This window comes from Gossypium raimondii, chromosome 10, assembly GCF_025698545.1.
Source record: "Gossypium raimondii isolate GPD5lz chromosome 10, ASM2569854v1, whole genome shotgun sequence".
In the NCBI taxonomy this organism is placed as follows: Eukaryota; Viridiplantae; Streptophyta; class Magnoliopsida; order Malvales; family Malvaceae; genus Gossypium; species Gossypium raimondii.
This window is the reverse complement of record NC_068574.1, coordinates 25,321,774-25,339,378: the sequence shown is the minus strand read 5'-3', so window position 1 is coordinate 25,339,378 and position 17,605 is coordinate 25,321,774. Positions and strand designations below refer to the sequence as shown.

At 32.7% G+C, this 17,605-nt stretch overlaps 1 protein-coding gene across 2 annotated transcripts; it reads left to right on the top strand.

Annotated features, from left to right (window-relative positions):
- Positions 1-1,374: 1,374 nt before the first annotated feature.
- Positions 1,375-14,862, top strand: LOC105777126 (probable UDP-N-acetylglucosamine--peptide N-acetylglucosaminyltransferase SEC). Of its 2 annotated transcripts, none has more exons than XM_052622110.1 (28): positions 1,375-1,829; positions 3,366-3,511; positions 3,802-3,900; positions 3,990-4,040; positions 5,395-5,511; positions 5,604-5,660; positions 6,328-6,447; positions 8,461-8,523; positions 8,617-8,695; positions 9,711-9,820; positions 9,917-9,970; positions 10,073-10,140; positions 10,230-10,275; positions 10,410-10,612; positions 10,695-10,791; positions 11,391-11,480; positions 11,584-11,660; positions 11,742-11,852; positions 11,937-12,021; positions 12,125-12,292; positions 12,517-12,627; positions 12,721-12,807; positions 12,900-13,027; positions 13,109-13,191; positions 13,321-13,426; positions 13,587-13,733; positions 14,234-14,354; positions 14,538-14,862. In XM_052622110.1, the coding sequence occupies exons 1-28, from the start codon at positions 1,610-1,612 to the stop codon at positions 14,640-14,642; spliced, it is 2,949 nt and encodes a 982-aa protein (XP_052478070.1). In that variant the 5' UTR covers positions 1,375-1,609; the 3' UTR covers positions 14,643-14,862. The 2 variants fall into 2 exon arrangements, with proteins under 2 accessions (XP_052478070.1, XP_012455646.1); XM_012600192.2 differs by having other exon boundaries at positions 10,230-10,332.
- Positions 14,863-17,605: the final 2,743 nt, after the last annotated feature.

Below are 17,605 nucleotides of genomic sequence, written 5' to 3'. Positions count from 1 at the left end.
TAATTGGTTTCAAATTTTAAAATATTCTAATTATATCATCAAACTATCGATGTTATATTAATTTGGTCCTTTAATTGTTGAAACCGTTAATCTAAGTAAAATGTTGCTAAGTAAGTTTTAAGGAAAAGTAAAATGTTGCTAAGTAACTTCTAAAAAAAAAGAGTAGACAATAATTTTGTAAAAGTTTCAAAACCAAGATTTTTACTACATACATTTTATAATATTCATTTTTCTTTAAAATTTTCATTTTAAGTTAAATCACATAAGATTTAAGGTCTCATTTGATGCTTAAATTAATGGTTTTAGTAATGAAAGGACCTTATCGATATAACATCATTAGTTTGAAGATATAATTAAAATATTTTAAAATTTGAGAATCAATTTAAAATATAGATCACAGTTTGAGGAAGTTTGGTCAAAATAAAAAATAAAAACTATTATACGCATTGGATCCAGTCCGGCCCGTTAGACACGTCTCTAATGGACTGACTTTTCTCGACAGATTTAGGGCCTATTCTTCATTGCTTTTGAAAAGTACTTTTGAAAAGTACAGTGGAAAAATGCTTTTGAGAAGTACTTTTGAAAAGTTTGGTTTAAAATTTGGGTGTTTAGCATTGCTGTCAAAAAGTGCTTTTGAGAAATAAAATGTCCATTTTAGACATGTTATTATCAAGTAACAAATATGCATTTAAATAATAATTAAATTAGTTAATATTATTATATTTTAGTAATAATATAAAAAATTTATTATAACTTGTTAATATTTTAATATATGAAATATAAATTGTAAATATTTTTAAGCAATAAATATTAATTATTTATAAAATTTAATTAGAATATATAAACTATATTTTAAATATTTAAATATAACCATTAAATATTTGTAATTAGTATTTTAAAAATATTTTTTATTTTAATTAATAATTTTAACACAATTGTATTTAAGCACCAAGAAAAAAAGAAAAATACTATGTTATTAGAGGGGTGAAAAGGTAATTAAGCAACAAAAGTACTTTTAGGAGAAGAAAAGTTAAAATTTTTAGCTTCTCATTTTCAGCACATTTTCAGAAGTACTTTTCAAAAATACTTTTGAAAAACTAAAAATTTCAACAAAAAATAGCTTGTTTTTTATAACTTTTCTTTTAAAAATACTTTTAAAATCAAAAATATTTTTTTTAAGTAATGAAAAATTGGCCTTTATTCAACTTGATAGACTGTGGACACGTAAACTTTTACCTTCCAAAACTGGACCTAGAAATCCCCTACGACCCTTACTATTCCTATGCTACATGGAATCTCTTCTCGAAACTACTAAATACCTCCTTTAAGTATATGAACAGTGTGCAACGTGGTGAATAACCATTGCATAGTAGTGGAACTATAAGCTCAGAGAGTTCACACGTCACAATTACCGATTCAATGTTAATATTTCTGGTTCTTATTACGAAAGTATGTATATGAGAGGTTGAGAGACATCATAATCGGAAAAGCGGGGTTTTCTCTCAATATTAGAATTTAGAATTTTCTCGAGAAAAAATTAATTCAAATTCCTTTTACTTCTCTATTTTCCTAGAAAGTTTTCTTCGTGATCCAAGCGGGAAAAAGAGAAATGCTCTCCTTGCAGAGCGATCCTCGGCTGCAACAGTATCACCATAACAAACTGTTTCAACAACAACAGCAACAGGTTCAATTGTTTCCGTATAACCATGACTCATCGAGTCTGAACTCGGATTTTGGAGGCGCCGTTGCTGCTCCTGCTCCTGCTTCTTCCTCTTCTTCTGCTGCTGCTGCTGCTTTGTCTAATGTTAAGCTCTCTGATCCAAATGAAGGTTCGTTTATTTTTGGCCTTTTCCAAATTTTCCATGCTTTCAAAATTTTCACTTCTAGGGTTTTGCAAAATGTCTTGTATGTAGATGCATGCAATAAACTATACTGCTATATTTGCATGTAATTGTGCTTTTATGTTTCGCTTTACTAAAATTTTCTCTTAAAAGAAGCTTAGCTTACGGATTTCAAGTGGATGCTTGAGTTTGGGCGATTATTTTTACTTAGCTTTAATCTTTCTTTCTTGATTACTTTTGCTATTTGCCTTTTACTTCGGATAGGAAAGAAGCAAGTTTATTTGAAGATAAAAAGAACATTAGTAATACTTTCTTTTCTAACTTCAAAATTTTAGATTTATTCGGTACGATTATATAAATATTGATTATACGTAATGTATTAGCCATTTGCTCTTTTTTAATCAGATGTTAATTTTCTTCAACTCTTAATAATTTTTTGAAACTTTTGAGAAAGCAAAAGGCTAGTAATAAATGCAATAACTCGGCGAGTCTTAATTAGTCGGCTTTTGATTGAAAGCTATTTTTATTCTATGATCTGTGAACAGTCTCAATCATTTCATATTTATGGGTGACGATGTTTGCTTTTGTTTAAGCTCTTTTATAGCAACGGTTACAGAGTCCTCCTATGGTTGGTATGATCTTTTGAAATTATAAATTTGTTAGTCCTGATCTTGGGATTTCATCCTGAGTTAACCATTGTTAGGTTGAGCCTTCACTTTTCTTATAATTAATCAAGGAACTCTTGTGTTAAAAAGTGGCATTTTTTAGGTTAGACGGTGCACATCTTGTTATTCACTTTTAATTGATGGGAAATTTTCTATCTAGAAGTAACTTTTAGATTTGGAAATGTCATATGACTAACTTATGTTGTGCAAGAACTAGATGTGTAACACATAATAGCAATTAACAGATGAAAAATTGAACACCAATATGATGCCAGACTTGGGAGTTAGGGCACTTTTCAGTTCATAAATTTAAGGATTGCTTCTTTTAGTGACAAAAATCACTTCCATAATCATACCTACTTTGGCTTGAACTACTTAAAACTTTTGGAAATTTTGACCCGTAGAATTTTTAGTTGTTAAAGATGCATTTATATCAGGATGTGATTATGGTAGCCGAGGAACTCTGGGGCTTTTGGTTGATTATAGTGGTTGGAGGTTTTGTCCCTTATAAGGTAGCTCTTCTGCTTGGTAAGATAGCTCATGCTGGACTGAATTTTAGAATTCTGTATATCATCCTTTTTGTCCCTATTTTTATACTTTCTTTAGCATTAAAAAAATCCAATAATTAACCATTGGGGTTGGGAGTGTAAAACCGCACATTGCCCTTTGACAATGTTGGATTTTGCCCGAGGGTGTGGCAATTACAATATTCATGTCTATTTGGAAGAACCTTCTAACATGTCATATTTGTTTGTCTTTTCTTTTCTCTTTACCTTTCCTTTTTGGGTGAAGTTTAGTTGACGTGGTGAGGACTTAAAATTTGTCAATGCTGAAGGGCATCTACGTGTATGTGTTTCAGTTGATGACAACACACTCATGGCACTTGCTCATCAAAACTACAAGGCTGGGAACTACAAGCAAGCTTTAGAACACAGCAGTGTAGTCTATGAGAGGAACCCATGTCGTACTGATAACCTTCTTCTCCTGGGTGCAATTCATTATCAGGTTGTTTCATAGGTTTTGATTGATTCCTGTCATGTATGGGTTTTGTTCATAAGATTTATTGCCTTGACTGGTCATGCAGTTGTTTGTTGCCGGTCATTTGTTTAACTCTTGACTTCTCACCCTACTCCTTTCAGGAAAAAAGAAAAAAAGAATAGAACCTACACTCTTGTTCTGAAATTTTTGGATATATATTTTTCATAGAAGCTTTCCGTCTTAGCTCTAGTTGTAAATGCTTTCTTTGGAGAGGATCCTTAAATGCCTCTGAAAGTGGACACTTTGTTTGATCTCAGTTGCATGATTATGATCAATGCATTACAAAGAATGAAGAAGCTCTTAGAATTGATCCACACTTTGCGGAGTGCTACGGAAATATGGCCAATGCTTGGAAGGTATCTTCTGAGTGTCTTTGATTTTAGATGCTTTTCATTTTATAGTCCTTTGTTGGTGGTATATGCATTAATAATGCTTTTTGCTGCAGGAGAAAGGCAATATTGACACTGCAATCCAGTATTATTTGTTTGCTATTGAGGTTAGTAAACAAATATTTGTTTGCTTTCTGTTCCCCATCATGCATTCATTGTCCTTTTCTTATTTGAAGCATTTGTAAACTAATAATTTGATATTCTTTATTCTTTTACTGTTTTTTTTTTTTTTTTGTGTGTGTGTGTTTTGCTGCTGTCTTTTATTTGTTACACTTCATAGTTATCCTTTCCTGAACTCTGATAACAAGGTGGAGCGATAACTGGCTTTTACCAAACTGTGACAAGAATTTGGAAGCAAGGTTTGGAACCATACTATTATCATATCAGGACCAAGATAATTAACATTTGGTTTGAGGAACCAAGACAATCTAGATCAAAGATATATAAGTTCATTTCAAATACTTGGATGTGGTTATAACTCTCAGTAGAAGTGTCACTAAAATAGAGCTATGTTTCTAAGAAGTAATATCACTAGAACTATCAGATCAGAAATGAAATATGGCTGTTGTATTTACAAAAATAACTTATATGCAAGCATTGCACTTACTTTTTTTTTTTTTTGAGGAACAGTTTATGGTTAGGTTTTAAATTATCTTTATTTGTTTACTTGTAACTTTATGATTGTAATTTGAACTGCATGTTATTTACCATATATGTGTGGGGGGGTGGGTTTGGAGAGCAACAGATTAAGCATGGACAGCTACATGTCAATAGTTCTTTTTTTTTTTTTTTGTACATTCTCATTTATGATTGATTATATGGCAATTGGTAGAGTTTTATCTTTATCCCTTTACTTCCACTCACAACAACATTTATGTTTGGTCTACTTCATATTAAAATTTTTCTAGGTTGCTTAGTAAAATTGATAATTTTGTTAACCCAATGATTTACTGATAAGAACGCTGTTTGTAAAAGACACTTTCATCTAATGAAGAGCCTTGACCTTTTTCTTTGGTTTCCAAAGAGGATAAGATCATAAAATTATTCTAATGAGCTAATGGTCCACTATTATTCTCTCTCAAAATGTTCGTGTGGCTGATAGAATAGGCAGCTTGTATTTTAATTTTTTTTAGCGTCTGGACTGGTAAACAGTATGCATGATTTGTAAACTTCTACATATATTTATGACTGAATTCTATTATTGATTGAAAGCACGTTTTAAGCTTATCAAATTTTCATATTATGGAAAAACTAGTGCACCAATTGATGCCAACATTTCCTTTGGTTTCTTTCCCTCACGATATCTTCATAAGAACTAAAAATCAGCAATCTCATGAGCATAATGATCCATTATTGTGCTTTTATTATTATTGGTCTGTTAATGCTGACTGCATAATGTAACTTTTTTCTATTCATTAGCCTTGGTATGTCATTCACCTCTGTTTGAATTTTGATGTGAAGCTTCAACCCAATTTTGCTGATGCATGGTCAAATTTAGCAAGTGCTTACATGCGAAAAGGGAGGCTTAATGAGGCAGCCCAATGTTGCCGCCAGGCACTTGCATTAAATCCCCGTTTGGTACATCCTTATTTGCTTTTTTCATCTTCACTTTCTGCGTATACGGCTGGGAAAATTCTGAGGTTTCTATGGGATTTCACTTGTTGATGCAGGTTGATGCTCACAGTAACCTTGGCAATTTAATGAAAATTCAAGGTTTCGTGAAAGAGGTAAGGCAAAGGGCTTGTCGTCTTTTTTCCCTCTGATTGCTTGATGCTGTTTGTTTTGTGTTTCTCCGGCTACACTGCAAATGTTGGATGTTGTTTGTTTGACTATTTGGGTGATAAACTAAATCTTCTTCTATTTAATCATGATTATTAAGCTCTTTTGTGAGTTTTATTTAGATGTCCTTATTGACGCAAGGAGAACAAAATCATGTCTGCTTCAGAAAATTTATTTAAATCCCTCTTCATGTTGATTGGAGTGCTGTGTTGTGCCGTTTGCATCTTTCTCCTACTAAGTAATTCTTATTAACCCTGAACTGGTTTTAATGCTAACTTTTGCTACATAAAATTCGTCTATATACTTCTATTGGGAAAGGTTTAGATCCTCTTATGTTTATGTTAAAAGATGGGTTGCCATGTATTGTATGTTGTTCATCATGGTGACTTAAATCCTTCCTGTTAAATATTAAAGCCTTGGAACCCTCACTGACCTGGAGATTTTGAAGACACTACTCTTTTGTTTTGGTTTGTGTTAATCTGTTTATCATCTTGGTATATATGCTTGACTTCTGATGTGTTTATAGTAACAAGCCAGGGAAATGTGCTACATGATTTTGTTTGGTTTGTACTTCGTTGCTCCTTTATTTAATTGTTTGATTAGTTCTATTTATAGGCTTACAATTGCTACCTTGAGGCGCTACGTATACAACCTAATTTTGCAATTGCATGGTCCAATCTTGCTGGTCTTTTCATGGAGGCAGGTGACCTTAACAGGGCACTTCAATACTATAAGGTATGTGTTCCATACTGTAGTGAATTGTGGGTTTAATCTTCAAGCCACAATCTATTCCAAAAGTGCTTTTATAGTTTTCCCATATTGGGTTTAACAAGTGATTTTAGGTCTCTTGCTTATTATTTTTTTAATGTGTATCATATTTGGTTTTTCCTTTTTTCATTTTAAATTTTTGATCTCTTGCTTGCTTATGTCATTTGTATTGATTGGTGTATGGCTTTGAGTTTGAATTTATTGAAACAATTCAATAGTTTTGGTTGAAAACTATTTAAAACTAATATGTTGGATAAAGAGGAACTAAAAGTAAAGAAAAAAATAAATTTGGTTTTGATTAGGCCAAAACTTTAAAGACATTTATTCATATATAAATATAATATATTTTTTCATTCCCTTTAAAGGATGTATCCACAAACTTCTTTCGTTTGGACTCCTTTTTGTGCAACTCTGCACGTCCAAAATTAGAGCTAATGACTACTCAGATCCTTAGTCTCATATCCAAGTTCCTGTATCTTCATTTATAATCCTTTCACAGTTTTTTGGCTAATTTATAGTTTTACTATATTCAATCCACTATTATGTTTGTGATCTTTTTATGTAGAATATGTCTACCAAGTTTTAGGTGAACTGAAGCAATTTAATTGCATCATTGACATTTACAAAACTTTCAACTGTGTAATTATACAGCCTAAGACAATGTTCTTTGCTGTTGTATTATAGTATCTATATGGGGAATAAATACCTTAAGCATAGTGATTGGAACTGTAACTTTTTATTCTGGGCTGTAGAGCAGATTCCAATCCTTGTACAAGAAACAGAGAAATCATTTTACTTGAAAACAGAAAAATTAGTTTACTCTTTCAGGTATCCTTTAAGCTACAGGGTCATGACTGAATGCATTAATAAGCATTTTATCACTAGCCTTTTGACTCGGATCTAGCATTTTCCTGCTATCTTGAGGGTTGGAACCAGTTCTGATAACAAAATAATTAAGAGCTTGGGTAAGTTATGAAAGAGAAAGCAAATTGTTTTCTAAGAAAAGTAAGAGAGGAGCAATCAAGATTGAAACGAAAAGACTCCAGAGATAGATCTAACAAACTTGTGACAAAAGGAGGTAAAATAATCCAGGGGGATTCTCTCCTTTTTTTGGTTGTACTCACGTTGCAACTTTGTTGTTAATCACACAACTTAACTTGCTAGATAATATAGTCACTTGTTGTGTTGAAACTGAGGCCTACAGTTCTAATTTTACAACAACAGAGGTTGATTTTTCTCCAGAAATAATAAAGTATTTATAAGCATAAGAGCTATATTACCTATATCATTGTTGTCAAGGGTGCAAGGTACACTCTAGGCGCTAGAACCCCTGTATTGCCTGAGACGAAAAGGAAGTGCTTGCCTTAGTGAAGCTAGGTGTAATGTGTATGTATGCGTATATTTTGCATGTCTAGCTATGTTTATGTATAAAATAATCTTAGGATGTATGATTATGATATTAAGCTCTAAAGTGATCAATTTATTATACAAAACATGTGAAATTCTTTTTCTTTCATTGGCTAATATGCGTGATTTGTTATGGTCCCATGTCTTTTGTTGAGTAGTTGAACATTAGAAGTAGAAAGTTTGATATTATCTCGTTTTTACTAGCAAAGGTGTAATTAATTTTAAAAAAGTTAAAGAAAACTTCAATTAGGTGGGCTTTTTTTGTGTGCCTAATATCTTACAAAAAAATCTCTCCTAAGTGCACTAGGTGTGTGCCTGATCAGATAATAATGGTTGGGCTAGAAATGTTGGATAAATAAGTAAATTGAATAAAAACAACATAATTTAGATACCATAGTGCTCAGTTTTTTGTTCAATTACTAAATTAAATATTGAATCAAATATATATATATTTATGTCATGAGTAAATGCAATTTTGCATTCAAAGCTGTAGATATTCTTTGAGTTCTATGTTGTGTCTATTTGTGTCTGATCTTTTAGCTAAATTTTCTGTGAATTCTTGTCAATTTACAGGAAGCAGTGAGACTAAAACCTGCATTTTTTGATGCCTACTTAAACCTTGGAAATGTTTATAAGGTAAGCTATAATCTATTATGCTAGTATGGTCGGGTAGCTGCAATGTGGGGACAGGTATCTGGAGAAAAAAACACATTCTTTTGCCTTTTCCAGGCTTTGGGAATGCCTAAAGAGGCCATTGTATGCTATCAGCGAGCTCTTCAGGTGCAACCGGATTATGCTATGGCCTATGGTGAGTTGTAATGTCTTTGTGACTGTTCTTCACTATGGGCACGTATGTACTTCGTAGTGTAGCTGGCACTCTAAAAGTGTTGATTTTAACTTATACTGATGAGATTTTTATTGCATTAGCCTTGTTTTTATTGAATTTGAATGCAACTACGAAAAAGTGTAGGCCATCTAAAAAGTCTTGGGCAATGTAAATTCATCTGATTCAAGTTAACATCTTTCAGCACGATGTACGAGGACAGTTTTGTAAAGAATTACTTTGAGGCTTTAGAGTTACATTTATTATTTAGAGTTTTCCAGTGGATGGAGTTTAATATTTGAATTAGCTCAATCAAGGATCAAGGTTTGGACTGAAATGAATGTAGAAAATCAAATCTTGAGTCTGTCTTGGACTAATGGTAGCTATAAATAGCAACTGGTTAGTGTTGGAATTTGCTTTATTAGGTCTTTTCTAGGAACTATTGGGGTGGTTTACAGGTCTAAAACAATGGTAAACTTCAGGGAATTGCTAGAGAGACCTAGATTTTTCCTTGTAGATCTTGTGTGGTTGATTGCATAGCACAAGTCTCTGGTGCATAATTTTCTTGAAAGTATCTGTAAAAATTTCCTTTGATTTGATGAGGGATTAGAGTTCTGGAATGAAGGAAATTGTAGCATGTGGACATTTAAAACCAAAAATTTGTTGACCACAGTAGTGTTTATCAAAGTAAAAACTACCAAAACAGTTTTAAAACCTGACTAATATACAAGTAAAACAGAACCTCGCATATCTGTCATCAAGTTAAGAATTTTATTATCAATAAAGGTGCCTATTCAAAGCCCTTACCATGTCACCGTAATTTTCTTTTGGCTAACATGTCTCTTATGCATCTTTGAATGGTAGCAAGTTCGGCCATGCATATGTAAAACTTGTTTTGGCATGACTTTTAAATGAAGTTACGACAAGATGCTGCAGTTTGTGTCATTATGCAATGCTATCAAACTTATTAACAATGTTATGCAATCATGCCTTTTTACAGGTAATTTGGCTAGTGTTTATTTTGAACAACGAAACCTGGATATGGCAATTCTCAACTATAGGAGAGCAATTGCTTTTGACTCAGGATTCTTGGAGGCATATAACAACTTGGTTGGTCCTATTATACCTTTTGATTGGTTGCTAATTTAGTACTTACTGATTCTTTATGATTTCTGTAGTCACTCTTTCTTGACATGTTAAAATCAGGGCAATGCTTTGAAAGATGCTGGAAAAGTTGATGAAGCAATGCAATGCTATAGGGTAGGGTTGTTTTAGCCATGTGGTTCTGTTATCATTTTGATTTCTTCCTCTATCACGCCTTTCCAGATTTTGTTCTGATTTTATGTCTTTTGTCCTATGAAGCAATGTCTTGCCCTGCAACCTAACCATCCTCAGGCACTTACAAATCTTGGGAATATATATATGGAATGGTTTGTGCTGATTGACTACACTTTTTTGAATGATTCTGGTTGATTGGTGCATTGGTAGGATCTCATAATGAGATAATTCTTGTTTGTAGGAATATGTTGAGTGCTGCTGCTTCATGCTACAAGGCAACTTTATCTGTAACTACAGGACTTTCTGCTCCTTTTAACAATTTAGCTATCATTTATAAACAGCAGGTAGGTGCATCTTCTCTTTTGAACACTCATTTTTTTCACGCTGCTGATGCATGGTTGTCTTTTCTCTTCTTTTATAGGGTAATCTTGCAGATGCTATATCTTGTTACAATGAAGTTCTCCGTATTGATCCTATGGCTGCTGATGCACTTGTCAACCGGGGGAATACATATAAGGAGAGTGGACGAGTAAATGAAGCCATTCACGACTACATACGAGCAATCAACATTAGGCCTGCAATGGCTGAAGCTCATGCAAATTTGGCTTCAGCTTACAAGGACAGGTATGTCATACTTAAATGGAGCTATTTGCTTCTATGCGGAAATCTGTTTGTTTCAATGTGTCGTGCTTTCAACATTTTGCAGTGGGCATGTTGAAGCTGCAATAAATAGCTACAAGCAAGCGCTGGTTCTTCGCCCTGATTTCCCAGAAGCAACCTGTAACCTTCTGCACACATTACAGGTAAAGGCCACCAAGGAACAAAATTATGATTGCAACTGTAGGTCAAGTGTTGCTTGGTTTTTGGTTTGTAAATGTTGATAAGTTCGAGATAGTGTTCCACATGATGTCATCTATTGGTGGTAGTAATTACATGAGTGCTTATTTTAACAAACGGGGAAGATTTCATTTACCCTTTGTTTGGGAATCAGCAGATAGTCTACTTGAGCACACATAGCAGCAAGTTTTGTTGATTAATGAGTATTTCTTTCTGCACCCCAAGTTTTTCTCTCCCAAGTCATTCGGTGATAATGTAATGCTGTCTTAAAATTCATGGGTAGACGGGTTTCAAATAAATTGTGGTTCATAAACAAAAAATATTTTATGCCTTTTGTCTTGCTTAGTTTTGTCTGATGAATTTGATCAAATGGTCCCTCGTTTACGTGATAGTACAAAAAGAGAACAGAGATCCACACTTTTATCTGTCTGGTTATATGCAAAATAGATGAATGGCTTGACCGTCCATCTTTCTTTTACCTGGATTATATTATATTAGTTGCCCTGGGTAAGTCGGTTTACCTTTTTCTGTTTGCGATTAATAAATTTGATACATCCTTGGTCAGTGTGTTTGTGACTGGGAGGATCGGGAGAATAAATTTCTTGAAGTTGAAGGCATACTCAGGAGACAGATTAAGGTTCATGCTCAATCTGCTGTAAGCTCTACTCCTTTTTCTTCGGCTTTGATGTCTTGCTTTAAATTTCTTTCCTAGTTAATTCCTTGCCAAGAAGCATTGATGGTTTTGTTTTACCCTTCAGACATCAGTTATTCCTAGCGTGCAGCCTTTCCATGCAATAGCCTATCCTATAGATCCAATGCTCGCACTAGAAATCAGGCAAGTTGTGTGATTGTTTTGAATGTAAGTAGAATGTAAACTTTACAATTTTGAGTTCTGATTAATTTTTGTTTTTTGTAGTCGTAAATATGCGGCACACAGCTCTGTTGTTGCTTCCCGTTATTCTCTTCCTCCTTTCACCTATCCTGCTCCCTTCCCTGGTGAGAATGGGAATCGACGCCTTAGGGTGGGGTATGCTTCGAGATCTCTCTCTCTTCCTCTACACCTCTCTTTTCTCCCTCTCCCTGGTCCTTTAATAGGCACTATGGTTTTCAGATATGTGAGTAGTGACTTTGGCAACCATCCCCTATCTCATCTCATGGGCTCAGTGTTTGGCATGCACAACAGAGAAAATGTTGAGGTTTGTAAATTGTTCTTCTCACATATGACCCTAATTATTTGATTTGGCTGTTCGAATATTTTCTATGTTTTTGTCAGTACATTCTAGAATTACTTGTTTGCAGGTATTTTCCTATGCATTGAGTCCAAATGATGGGACAGAGTGGAGGTTGCGAATACAGTCAGAAGCGGAGCACTTCATAGATGTATCGTCCATGTCCTCTGATATGATTGCAAAGATGATAAATGAGGACAAAATACAAATTCTTGTCAATCTTAATGGTTATACTAAGGTAACCTTTCTCTATTTGGTAGTCCAATTGAAACTCGTGAAACATACGGAGAAAAGAAATATTTTTGCTTTGAGTTGGTTCTGCTTGATTGGTTGGATGAATACTTTTGTGAACCAAATTTATATGAAGATACCTGGTCTACCTCTTATAACACTGCTTGTCATTTCTGTTCTGATGTCATTGGGATTTTATTTTGTTATTTGTTTGATTGCTTGATATTTCAGGGAGCAAGGAATGAAATATTTGCTATGCAACCTGCTCCTATTCAGATTTCTTACATGGGATTTCCTGGGACTACTGGTGCATCATATATACACTATTTGGTCACAGATGAGGTTAGAAATCCATAGGTCATTGTTTGGTTATGCTTCCAAGTTCATCCTCTTTGTGTTTTTCCGTTTTACATCATTTGCCTCTTCGTATTGCAGTTTGTTTCACCTCTTCGCTTTTCTCATATCTACTCTGAGAAGCTTGTACACCTTCCTCATTGTTATTTTGTAAATGACTATAAGCAGGTTAGAGTTGATTCCTTGTTTCAGCATGTTTTTAGTATCATGTTTTTGTCTGGGTTCCATAACTTGCTTCTTTACATTGCAATTGTCACCAGAAAAATCTTGATGTCTTGGATCCAAATGGCCTGCCTAAGAGATCTGATTATGGACTACCTGAAGACAAATTTCTCTTTGCATGTTTCAATCAGCTGTACAAGATGGATCCTGATATTTTCACCACGTGGTAAATATATGTCAGTTTCTTAATCCTGTTTTACTTGCCTGTTTTATCTTCATACCTAACTCTTCTTGCAATCAAACTTAGGTGCAATATTCTTAAGCGTGTTCCAAATAGTGCTCTTTGGCTGCTTCGATTCCCAGCTGCTGGTGAAACGAGACTTCGCGCATGTAGGTGGCATCTGTATTCTGTAGATTTTCTAGTGGCATCTGTTTCTAGTGATCTCTTCTGCACTGTGAAATATGCCTTGAATTATTGTTAGTGTTATTATTAAAACAATTGGTTCTGGTGTGATTCAGATGCAACTCAACAGGGCGTGCAGCCAGATCAGATTATTTTTACAGATGTTGCCATGAAAAGTGAACATATAAGACGCAGTGCCTTGGCAGATCTCTTCCTTGATACGTAAATATTTAAATAAATCCTAGAACCTCTGTTCTTTTTCCTCCAAACTTGCGATATAAATTGATTCAGATTTCCTCTTAAATTTTTATCTCTTTAGGCACATTAAAATCTATGGCTTACATTTCATTGTACTTATGCTTTTTTATTTGTTTTTGAGTAGACCATTATGCAATGCACACACAACAGGCACCGATGTTCTATGGGCTGGTCTTCCAATGGTGACTCTTCCACTTGAAAAGATGGCTACTAGAGTTGCTGGTTCTTTGTGCCTGGCTACTGGTGTTGGGGAGGAGATGATCGTCAGTAGGTATGTGACCAACTATCTAATTAAAGGAGCAAAGAACACTTCTCGTTACTAAAATAGCATGGATTGGATGTTAATTGATTTAGCTTCCTAGCATTCTTTGACGGAGATAGTGGCACATTTCTTCTTAGCTTCTTTTCATGGTCAACATACCCCCAAAATATAGAATAATAATAAGAAGCTGCGGCTAATGATAAAAAGAATTTTGAGTCTTAATATTGACAAAAGGTGATGGGAGTGAGTGGTTTACCTGCCTGCACATAACTTCTTGCGAGGCTAACATTCCACTTATAAACCATGACCATGAATTTTAGCACTCTGCCATTTTAGGTTCCTTGAATGAAATGGGTTGCTGATAAAATTAAGGGGTCAAGGAAGCATTTTTGGGGAATAAAATCGAGTTGTCTTAATCCATATGCGCTTTCCTGAGTTAAGAAGCATTCAATGCTGTTGCTTTTGTCTTTTTCCTTTTTCTTGCTGATGATGGTGCCTTTTCTTTTCAGTTTGAAAGAATATGAAGAGAAAGCAGTGTCACTTGCTCTAAATCGTCCAAAGCTTCAAGAGCTTTCCGATAAATTAAAAGCAGCCAGAATGACTTGCCCTCTTTTTGACACAGCACGCTGGGTGAGATTTTTTTTTTTTTTTCGTTTTTTATCATTTTAATTGGTACAGAGATCTTTATATTTCATGCTTGAATTCAAGCAAAGCTTACCTCAACAAACTTTGGATCTGTATTCATGGTTTAGCATAGAAGAATGAGTTCATGATCAATGCTAACAAGATTTGAGTTAAAATTCATAAATTCAGGTTAGGAACCTTGAACGGGCCTACTTTAAGATGTGGAGTGTGTATCGGTCAGGTCAGCAACCCCAACACATTAGAGTAACAGAGAATGATGAAGAATTTGCTTAGAGGTGGGGGTGCATTGTAGATAACGCCGAGGGCATTGGGGTAAATTTATTTTGTAAGGTAGAAAGGTTGTTGAGGACTCCTGAGTGTGATTTGTTGTGGATACTCACTTTTCAATGATTAAGATAACCTATGTCAACACCTTCAATTCTGTAAGTTTCATTAACCCTCGTGTTTTTTATTATTATCTAATTTTAGGCTTAAATGTAAATTAGTTCTCAAACTATAGTGTGCTTTTATGTTTGGGCTAAAAATGATACTTTAAACTTTTAGGCATTTACATCATGAAATGTTGCATTTTTTTTATTTTATTTAAAATAAAAGTTAAAAGAAAAGGTGGAACTAAATTAAATGAAGTTAAAAAGAAAATTAATTCCGGTCACCGACTTTCTATATCCTTGGAGTTATTTTTACGGTGTATAAAGTGTTTGCTTCTTTGTATTAGAAGTTTTAGGAGAAAGGTTTAAGGCTTCCTCCTTACTATGTTAGATGTAGATAAGATTATTCTGTAGTCTTTCAGGCGACCATTTGTCCACATGGATTGCCATCTTATATCTGCAAAATTCTTAAGCAACTCAATCTATAACGTGCACCACTTATTTTTTGTAGTTGAAGTTGGTCATAATTTGTTTGTCCTTGCTTTGGAAAGAGCATCCTTTTAAGCTTAGATTAGATGAATTGTTGATTTATTATTTCTTTCAAACAAAGTTCAGAATGGAAGATTGTCATGTCAAAGCTAAACTATTATCACGAGTAATGGATTGTTTTGTATAAAACCGGTTAATTTATCTTCTAATATTATTCATCATGTTTAAATTATAATAAAGCTTAACGATAACTTTGGATCTTGTTTTTTTACTTTGGTTTTTAAATTTGAACTATTATTTTTTTACTCGGCTGAATTTTGTCTGCAACGGTGGTAAAAAAATTGATTGTCTTATGGTGCTAATGCGGTTCATCTAATTACTCGTACTATGTTATGTGATAATTAAGATTATTTAAATAAAACCATTTAATTTTGTCTTCTAACTCATTGGCATTCAGTACGGTCAAAAACGTGCCATCTCTATATTTTCTAATATTATATGAATTAAAAATGGTAAAAGCATTAACTCAAAAAGTTTAAAATTTAAAATATATAAATATAAGTTTTAAAAGTCAAAATAAGGTATAAACATTAATAAAGTTTAGAAACATTTTCTAATTTCAATAAATTGCAAAAGAAAAACTTAAAAGTTTTCAAAGTATATATTTTAGAAAAATGAAGTTAGGCTTTCAAGTCTTAAAATTTTGAGTTTTTCCTTTTGCACTTTTTGTAGACTTAAATATTTTTTAATTTTCTATATTATTTTTATTTTTGAAATTTATATTCATATATTTTAGGAATTTTAAAGAAAAATTTTAACTTTTGAATCATTTATATATTACATTTTTATTATTTTTAATCAATATAACATTAAAAAACATAGATGACAGGTGTACGTGGAAGTTTAACTTTAGTCAACGATGATTAAGATCTAGTCGATAGTGTACTAAAGTCAAAGTTAATTTTTAAAAAAATTAAGATTAACGTTTTATTTTAAATAAACTCAATTGTTATATGATACAATGTGATTGTTTAGATGTGTCACGTTGTATATTTTAATTGGTGTCACATGACAATAAGTTATTTTAACTTAATAAACTAATTTAAATATTAGTTTAGGATAAAAGAAATTTAGATATCAAAGTGAAAAACAATGACAAGTTGGGGTTAAATTTAGGATTAAGCATTATAATAAAGACGAGCAAACATGAATCTTAAGAAGCACTCAAAACGATTTGGGGCTTTTTACGTTAGTATTATAAATAAAATTAATACTAAAATGGTATGTCATGGTAATTAAATATCAAAATGGTATGTTTAGGGGTGGTGTCTTTCTCATAGGCGATATCATCATTTTTTAATAATTTTTTAAATTTTTTTTAAAAAAAAAGATGTAATTTTACTAGTCGTGTCCTGTACATAAGCGGTACTACTTTATACTCATTATATACATTTAAAGCATGGGTCAACTTTGACTCGTGACCAGCCCGCCCAAGTGAAGCCTTTTGGACTGGCAGCACCAACTTACGGGCGGCATTGGTGCTAGTCACTAGTTCCGTCGTGCCTAGACATTGTACTTTGCAGTGATGAGTCCCTTCAAAGGGAAAAAAAAAAAGATGATGAGAGACCTTATAAGCATGTTCCCCTTTGTAGAAGAAGGGTTGCTAGTGAGAAAAAAAAAAAGGGAAAGAAAGGAGAAGAAGGAGAAGAAAGAAAGAAAAAGAGAAAGAAAAAGGTAATTAATTTTTTAAATTTAAAGGGATTAGTTTTTTATTTAGTTTAGTGTTTTGTGATTTGTTATGAAAGTAAATTTTTTATTTTTAATTATTTTAAAGTTATTTTGTTAGTAATTTTTATTAGGTTATAAATTGTTTGTGTTGAATTTAGTGTTTTGTGATTTTTATTAATTTACATTTTTGTTTTCTTAATTATTTTATATTAATTTTGTTATTAATTTTGATTATGTTATAAATTATTTGTGTTTAGTTTAGTGTTTTGTGATTTCTTATGAATGTAATTTTTTGTATTTTTAAATTATTTTAAAGTTATTTTGCTATTAATTTATGGTTAGGTTATAAATTGTTTGTGTGTGTTTAGTTTAATGTTTACTGTGATTTTTATGAATGTAAAATTTTTGTTTTTTTAATTGTTTGAAAGTTTATTTTGTTAGTAATTTATGATTAGGTTATAAATTGTTTGTGTTTAGTTTAGTGTTTATTGTGATTTGTTATGAATGTAAATTTTTTAATTATTTTAAAGTTATTTTGTTAGTAATTTATGATTAGGTTATAAATTGTTTGTGTTTAGTTTAGTGTTTTTAAATTAATTTAAAGTTATTTTGTTAGTAATTTATGATTAGGTTATAAATTATTTGTTTAAT

Coding starts and splice junctions, on each gene's coding strand:
- LOC105777126 (XM_012600192.2), top strand. CDS start 1,610: ATGCTCTCCTTGCAGAGCGATCCTCGGCTGCAACAGTATCACCATAAC. Junction 3,512..3,801: donor TGGGTGCAATTCATTATCAG/GTTGTTTCATAG, acceptor GTTTGATCTCAG/TTGCATGATTATGATCAATG. Junction 5,512..5,603: donor TTGCATTAAATCCCCGTTTG/GTACATCCTTAT, acceptor TTGTTGATGCAG/GTTGATGCTCACAGTAACCT.